The following is a 7,639-nucleotide window of genomic DNA, read 5'->3' on the forward strand; positions in this document are numbered from 1 at the left end:
TGATATGCGATTAAAAAAAAATGTATCAACTATATTTGTCTATTAATATGTTTCTACAACTAAGATATCCCAAATCAAAATCCTCAATCCCTAAATAAAAGTGAAAATAATCCCATAAATTTAAAATGATAAAAGAATAAGTAAACCTTATATATCAAAAGTACAATTAAACCCTCATTCTCTCCATGCCAACTTTTCAGCCCACTGGCATTTTTGTACTTGATTTGCCAGCACATACATGATTCGCCTGCCTCAAGAACAATTTGCCAGCACATACATGATACAACAAGCTTGTTGTCAGCAATGCAAAGGTACAATTTTACAGAGCCTGGTCACAACACAACTCACAACTTTACTTCTTTGACAAAAAAAACCAAAAAGTTACTTCAGTTTTTCTCCATCATATGCCTGGGAGCAGGCAGTACTTACAAGGAATTAGGGAAGTAATGAAACGAAGAATTTAGGAATAAGGGAATTAATAAATTGAAAACGGATCAACTACTTTTTTAGTTTATCTAAGTTTTGAATTTGTGGATATTGAATTACAGATTTCATAACTTGTGTTCGTAAACACATAGAAGAATTGAATTTAAAGAATTTCAGTACATAGTGTAGGTAGGTTACCTTATTAACTATTGCAAAGATAGAAACTTTCCCAATATGGCTCTGTACGTTCGATTGGATTCAAATAGTTCTTGTTAGGTTTGAATTTTATTGGCTTTGGTTTGAATGGCTATATCCTACTACTATACTATATACACAAGACAATGATTTGGTGCCAGCAGTGTGTCAATACAGAAACTTGAATCATGATACCACCAAAGCCAGTTTCACATACAAATAAAGAACTCAAGTAAACAATTCAAATCATAATAATATGTGATATTTATTGGTCTGCAAATCATTATCTTACATATAGTATAGGGAAATAATGAGATTAACTTTAGATTCTAATTCAACTTTTTGTTTTTTGGATCCATATCAGATTGGGACCACAGATCTATATCAACTTTTGATTCTTCAATATCTCAAAGTTGATGATAACATCCACAGATTCTTCATCAAATGATTATTTGGAGTGAAAACCCCCAACTAACCTAATTGATGACTTTTAGGTCCTTGTAAATTGATTTGTTTGGGTTGCAGAGATATGAAAAAATGAACATTGGAAAACAAGTCTCGCTTGATTATTGACTTACACCCATTTTGAGTTATTACAACGAGTGATTACTACGGTAATACGGTCATGTGTACATCTATTACAACAAAGACTACTAAACAAGAATGGAAAATCATCATTACCTATGGAAGCTATTTTCTAGTTGTGCCATCTTTTTATAATACCAATTCTCATGGCCTCCTCACTGGTGAACCCATAAGGCACTCTTGCCACAACATCTTGAATCATCAACTCTTTCACACTAGATATGCTTGCATGATAAACTTGTAAGCCTAGTCCTTTGAGGGCGTTCATCAATCGAGCATACGGGTAGTCTTGATCCGGACACTGAACTCGTATTATGGCTTCTGAGCCCATGATCTTCACATCCACTTCCACTGGCACAACTTTTGTATTATTATAACTTGAATGATGATCAACTATGGAGTTGGTGCTCTGGCTGCACTGATTGTCAAGATTATTAACACTAACCCTTTGAGGATTTTGAGGTTGTGCTTGTGTTTTGAGCTCCAATTCCTCAACTTTTGCTTTGAGCTGATTGATGTATGCCACAGCATCAGCAAGTAAAGAGGACCTGTCCATTTTGGAGACATTGGGAACAACAGACCGGAGGAGATAGAATCGATGGTTAAGCTTCTCCCTCCTCTGTCTCTCTGCCTCAACATGGTTTAACAATGATGATTCTCTACTAGCTCCATTGTTCGATGATCTGCTTCTCTTCTTCGATCGAGTGTTTTCTGTATTCTCACATGTGAAGTTTCCAACAGAGCCAGAGAGTGATTCTGGTGATGATCCACCTATATTGAATGGTGCAGCTTCCTTTGTACCAGCTGCTGGTAAAAATATAGACAAAAGTATCAATGTCAAGGACAAACTCAATCAAAAAATTTCGCAAAGAATGTCCGATATAAAGGACTAATTAACAAGTTTCCTGTTTACCTTGTCTGGTCAGTTTCTTCTGAGATCCTGAGAAGATCCGATTTTCTAGAAGAGGAGCAAGCACATTGCCCTTACGGCTGCCGTTCTGCTGCGAGACCCTGTTGTTGTTGTCGTTATCTGATACAAAGAGTGATTTTGATAGATGCACAAAGCCCCAATCTTCTTTGATCACATCCAAAGAAGCCAATTCAAGCACCCCATACGGAGTTGCAATGCAAACCAAAGTTTGAATTCCATGCATTCTAGCTTCTTTCACTCTCTCACACTCATAGAATTGAAGCTCATGAGCACCTGCAAGCCAAACAAAACCACCAGAACAGAATGCTCGGCCCAGAATATTATTGGTGGCATGGCCTGCAGCAAACGACTGGGTTAAAGAAACACTGTAAAAGTAAAACCACTCAGAGCCAGTGACATCTCCATGATCCACCAGCCTCATCTCCAAGTCCACCATGTCTTCATCGAGAAGAGCTTCTTCAGCTTCTATGCTAGTCACCTTCTTGTTGAACCCAAATTTGGGTTGGTGATTGTTGGTCACCTTGTTGTTTCTCTTGGATGCCAAGTCACTATTAACTCGGAAATCGCCAGCAGCCCATGACAAAGAAACTTGGTCATTACTGTCTTTGGAGGGTTGCCAGAAAATCGAATACACCCACCATTCAGGCCTGTTCTGAAATATGAATTGGAGTCGTTGTTGAAATGTGCCTAGGTTTTCTTGGCAAAAATTGGGTGAAGAACAAGAGGATATAATTGCTTCCATGGCTTACTTCTCTTGCTACAAAATGAATTTTTATGTAAAAATTTAGCAGCAAGTGAGACAGAGGATGAGAAGCAGTGGAAGAAGAAACTAAAGTTGTGAGGCTTTGAGTGCACTGTGATCGGAGATCGGAAATGGGTGGGTATTAATGGGGACACCTTATGCCTGCACTCTGTTTTTTTTCCCTTTCCTTTTTGGTCAGTCAAAAGTTAATAATGGAACACTAACGTGTGCCTGGATCTATCAGTTTTGTTTAGAATTGTTTTTGCAATTATATATAGTGCTGCCACGTGACAAATAAACATTGCTATTATAGAGACTACTAGCTAGCAATATAGTAACAATTTTTTGGCATACTGTAGAGACTATGAACGTGGCTCAATTTTTTGGGAAAATACTTTGCTATTATTTGTATGTGAGTCATCTCTAACCTAGCAGGTCAAACTCAAAAAGTCTTAAATTTCAACCAAATTTCTCTTTCAACTGAAAAACAGTTAGGGATAAAATTTTCGAAAACCCAAATCTAGGACGAAATACTAGTCCAATTATTGCATAGACTGGAATTTTGTTTGTGCAATCAATTGAACCAAAAAAACACACATATGCAAGGTGGAAAACCTGGAGAAATTATAGAATAGTACGGATGTACCACGTCAGCATGTGATATTCCCATTCAAATATTGTCATGTGTCCATTTTAAAATAGAAATTAAACTTTTTTTACAGCTGGATTTACTTCTTAATTTTTATCTTATGAAATAAAATTAGAAAATTGAAAAACTTAAGAAAAAGGAAAAAGAAAAAGAGAATTCCCAATAGCAACCTCTCCCAAACCCAACACCTCTAATCCCAAAAACATGCCATGATCGCCACCCATCTCCACACTACCTGCCATGACTGCCACCCATCTCCCTTCCTCTTCCTTTTTCCTTTTCCTTTTCAACCCTTTAATTATTGTAGGTAATGGAGTTTAAAGAGAGGTAGAGAAAACTAGTATTGATGATTATGATGATGACGATGATGAAATGGAATAGTGGAAGCGTTGGTGTCTGTGTTAATGGTTGGGAAATGTTAGAGTGAATACAAAACAGAGAGACCCTTTGAGAGAATTGTTGTATTGTATTGACTGAAATAATTGTTACCAAGGAGTTACAGTATTGGATCTAGGTTTGGAAATAGTATGATGATGGCAAAGGTGTTGAGAATTAAGCTGCATACTAAGCTTAAATCAAGCTGCAGATGACAATCCTGCAGATTGATAATGAAGAGAATGAAGAAATCGAAGAACTTGGGAACTTCCTAGTTTTAGTATTAGCTGTTAGCTTAGCTGTCTAACAACTAGTTTTATTTCCTTTTTGGGAAAATTCCTACAGCTATAATTCCTATCTTTTTAATCTGTACCTTGATAACCAATTCTAGCCTAGGTGTAAGGATTGTAGCCTCCAATGATTATGTATGGCTGGAGATGAGTCCTTGCTACCTAAAATTTAGGCTCTGAGCTATTTTGGCAGTATGTGTCATGTATTTGAGTGTGTGTTTGTGCTCATTTGCATCAAGAGAAATATACTGAACATTCTTCATTCCCTCTGCTCTTTCTCTTCTCCATATACCATTTTTCATAAACGATGCTTTCCTTGCTCATATAACAAAACTAAAATCCTCAAACATTAGACACAAATTCAACATGGTATCAGAGCTCCTGGTCTGATTCCAGAAAGGGGTGTGACTTGTGAGAAAGAGGGCTTTCCTGAAATTCCTAAAAGGGGTAAAGGTTTCTCTTTTATTGTGTGGTTCACTGAGACTTACATAAAAATGGTGGGGTCAGGTTCTTTAGGTGGAGATTTACGAACTCCACAGTTTGATGGTGCAAACTATGATTTTTGGCCAGTCAAAATGGAAACTATTCTCATAGCATATGATCTATAGGATGTAGTAGAGGTTGGAGTACAACCACAACCGATTCTTGAGGAGGAAGAAGGCTTTGGGGATAAAGAAAGTGAGGCTAAGCAAGTTCCAGTGGAACCACCTACTATCTCCAAAGAAGATAAGATCAAAAATGCCAAGGCATTGAGTCTTATTCAAGGAGCACTAACAGATGAGCTCTTTCCTCGCATTAGAAATGAGAAGATTGCAAAAGGAGCTTCGGATATTCTGATAAGAGAGTTCAGAGGAGATAAAAAGGTAAGAGCTGTAAAACTTCAGGCAATGAGAGCTGATTTTGAATATATGAGAATGACAGATGGTGAAAGTCTAGATGCTTATTTGGCTAGGTTTTTTGGAACTGTGAATAACTTGAAATCACTTGGTGAAGATGTGACTAAAAACAGAATTGTGCAAAAGATTTTAATGAGTCTAAGTAGAAGATACAAGTCCATTGTGACTATTATTGAAGAAACTAGAGATTTGGGAATAACCAAGCCACTAGTACTAATAAAATTTCACATAGTAGACCAAATCAAAAATGGTAGGGACAAAATAAAAAGGGCTCAAATTGGCCTCAACGTGGAAACTTTAACAACAACAACGGCTCAAAATGGAGTAATGGCGCTAGGGGGAACTGGAACAACAGTTTCAATTCACAAAACAACTATGGAAGTAGCATTCAAGGTGGTGTGAAACCACAGTGCCAAGTGTGCCAGAAATACCACTTTGGTGTGTGCAGATACAAAGAGAAACCTAAGTGTGGAAAATGTAATCGTTTTGGTCATACTGCAAAAGATTGTGAAGGTAACAAGCAAGTGGCCAACTGTGCAAATGAGGAAGAGGTAACCACAGGCACCATGTTCTATGCTTGTCACTCTGCAAGTGTGAAAAATGGAAGTGTTTGGTTTGTGGACAGTGCCTGCAGCAATCACATGACTTCTCAAGAGTCTGCATTGATAAATATAGACAGAATCGTGACTTGTAAAGTTAAAATGGGCACTAGAGATCTTGTGCAAGCAACTGGAAAAGGCACTCTTGTAGTTGAAACTCAATGTGGGAAAAGATACATAAATGAAGTATTGCTAGTGCCAGGCTTGGATGATAATTTATTGAGTGTAGGTCAAATGATGGAGCATGGTTACTATGTTCTTTTTGGAGAAAACAAAGTAGTGGTATTTGATGATAGCAGTCTTAACAATGTGGTAGCAAAAGTGCCTATGGCAGGAAATAGATGTTTTCCCTTTTCATTAGAGTCAATGACCCCTGCAGCAAGAAAAGCATATGTGGTTGAAGACTCTTGGGTCTGGCATAGAAGACTTGGGCATTTGAACTTTGCTAGTATGAAAAAAATGCAGCAGAAGGAAACGGTGGTTGTACTACCTGAGCTAACAGAAATAAGAGATGTGTGTGAAGGTTGTGTCTCAGGGAAGCCATAGAGAAAAATCTGACAAAGAGGGAGCATGGAGAGCAAGCTGTCCATTAGAGTTGGTGCACACAGACCTATGTGGACCAATGCAAAATGAGTCAATTGGTGGAAATAGGTACTTCATCACATTTATTGATGATTTCTCGAGGATGTGTTAGTTATATTTCCTCAGAAATAAATCTGACACCTTCAATGTGTTCAAGAAATTCAAAGCGTTTGTCGAACTGCAAAGTGGTTACAATTTGAAAAGACTAAGGAGTGATAGAGGTGGTGAACACACCTCACATAAGTTCCTAGATTATTGTGCAAGCATGGGAATGGAGAGGCAACTAACCATTGCCTAGTCTCCTCAGCAAAATGGAGTTGCTAAGAAAAGAAATAGAACAATTGGAGAAATGGCAAGATCCATGATGACTGAGAAAGGTATCCTTGTTATTTTTGGGCAGAAGCTGTAAGTACAACAGTATATCTCCAAAATAGATGTTTTACAACGTCTGTGTCAAGCAAAACACCATTTGAAGCATTCACAGGAAGAAAGCCAGGAATCAAGCATCTGAGAGTGTTTGGTTGAATCTGTTACACACATGTTCCATCACCTTTGAGGCAGAAATTTGATGACAAGGCTAGAAAGGGAGTGTTTATGGGGTATGGAAGCTGTGAAAGGGGTTATAGGGTGTATGATCTGCAATCTAAGAAGATTGTACTCTCAAGGAGTGTAATTTTCAGTGAGGACAAGTCATGGAATTGGAAGAGTGATCAAGGGGAATCTGTTCCAATACCTTTCAATCTTGAAGGAGATGAAATTGAAGATGAAAACAATGAAATACAACCTGATGGAACTCAATTTGATAATGGTGGAAGTTCTCATCTAAACCCCACAGTTGGTGATTTAGTTAAGAATGTTAGTGGTAATTGCAGTCCAAACACCACACCTAGTTCCACTCCAGTCAAATTAAAAACTCTGGAAGATATATATGCAAGGTGTCACATGTGCATCATAGAACCAGAGAATTATCAAGAAGCAGCTGGTGATTTAGCTTGGCAAGAAGCCATGAATGCTGAGTTGGAAATTATAGAGAAGAATAATACTTGGGAATTAGTTGAGAGACCGGCTGATAAACCTGTTATAGGTGTGAAATGGGTGTTTAAGGCTAAGCTTAACTTGGATGGAACTATTCAGAAACACAAAGCTAGGCTTATAGCAAAAGGGTATTCACAGAAACCCGGGATTGACTACAACGAAACCTTTGCACCAGTGGCAATGTTAGATACAATTCGAACTCTTATTGCATTTGCAGCACAGAAAGGTTGGAAACTATTTTAGCTGGACGTCAACTCAGCATTCCTAAATGGTGTGCTCGATGAGGAAGTATATGTAGAACAGCCTAAAGGTTTTGAACTGAAAAATGAAAGTC

General features: G+C 37.9%; 2 protein-coding genes across 3 annotated transcripts; one reads left to right on the forward strand and one right to left on the reverse strand.

Moving 5' to 3' along the window:
• Positions 1 to 1,165: 1,165 nt before the first annotated feature.
• Positions 1,166 to 3,068, reverse strand: LOC103337378 (transcription factor bHLH14-like). Of its 2 annotated transcripts, none has more exons than XM_008240533.2 (2): positions 2,120 to 3,068; positions 1,166 to 2,010 (listed from the first exon to the last, which is right to left on the reverse strand). In XM_008240533.2, exons 1-2 carry the CDS (start codon positions 2,877 to 2,879, stop codon positions 1,319 to 1,321), a joined length of 1,452 nt encoding a protein of 483 aa, XP_008238755.2. In that variant the 5' UTR covers positions 2,880 to 3,068; the 3' UTR covers positions 1,166 to 1,318. The 2 variants fall into 2 exon arrangements, with proteins under 2 accessions (XP_008238755.2, XP_008238754.2); XM_008240532.2 differs by having other exon boundaries at positions 1,166 to 2,013.
• Positions 3,069 to 4,559: 1,491 nt separating this feature from the next.
• On the forward strand, positions 4,560 to 6,234 carry LOC148915171 (uncharacterized). The gene is made up of 3 exons (XM_089041203.1): positions 4,560 to 4,577; positions 4,802 to 5,188; positions 5,344 to 6,234. Exons 1-3 carry the CDS (start codon positions 4,560 to 4,562, stop codon positions 6,232 to 6,234), a joined length of 1,296 nt encoding a protein of 431 aa, XP_088897329.1.
• Positions 6,235 to 7,639: the final 1,405 nt, after the last annotated feature.

Source organism: Prunus mume, linkage group LG7 (assembly GCF_029339155.1).
Source record: "Prunus mume cultivar Tortuosa linkage group LG7, ASM2933915v1, whole genome shotgun sequence".
Taxonomy (NCBI): domain Eukaryota; kingdom Viridiplantae; phylum Streptophyta; class Magnoliopsida; order Rosales; family Rosaceae; genus Prunus; species Prunus mume.

Coding starts and splice junctions, on each gene's coding strand:
- LOC148915171 (XM_089041203.1), top strand. Junction 5,189..5,343: donor TGAAATCACTTGGTGAAGAT/GTGACTAAAAAC, acceptor CAAAAATGGTAG/GGACAAAATAAAAAGGGCTC.
- LOC103337378 (XM_008240532.2), bottom strand. CDS start 2,879: ATGGAAGCAATTATATCCTCTTGTTCTTCACCCAATTTTTGCCAAGAA. Junction 2,014..2,119: donor GAAGAAACTGACCAGACAAG/GTAAACAGGAAA, acceptor TATTTTTACCAG/CAGCTGGTACAAAGGAAGCT.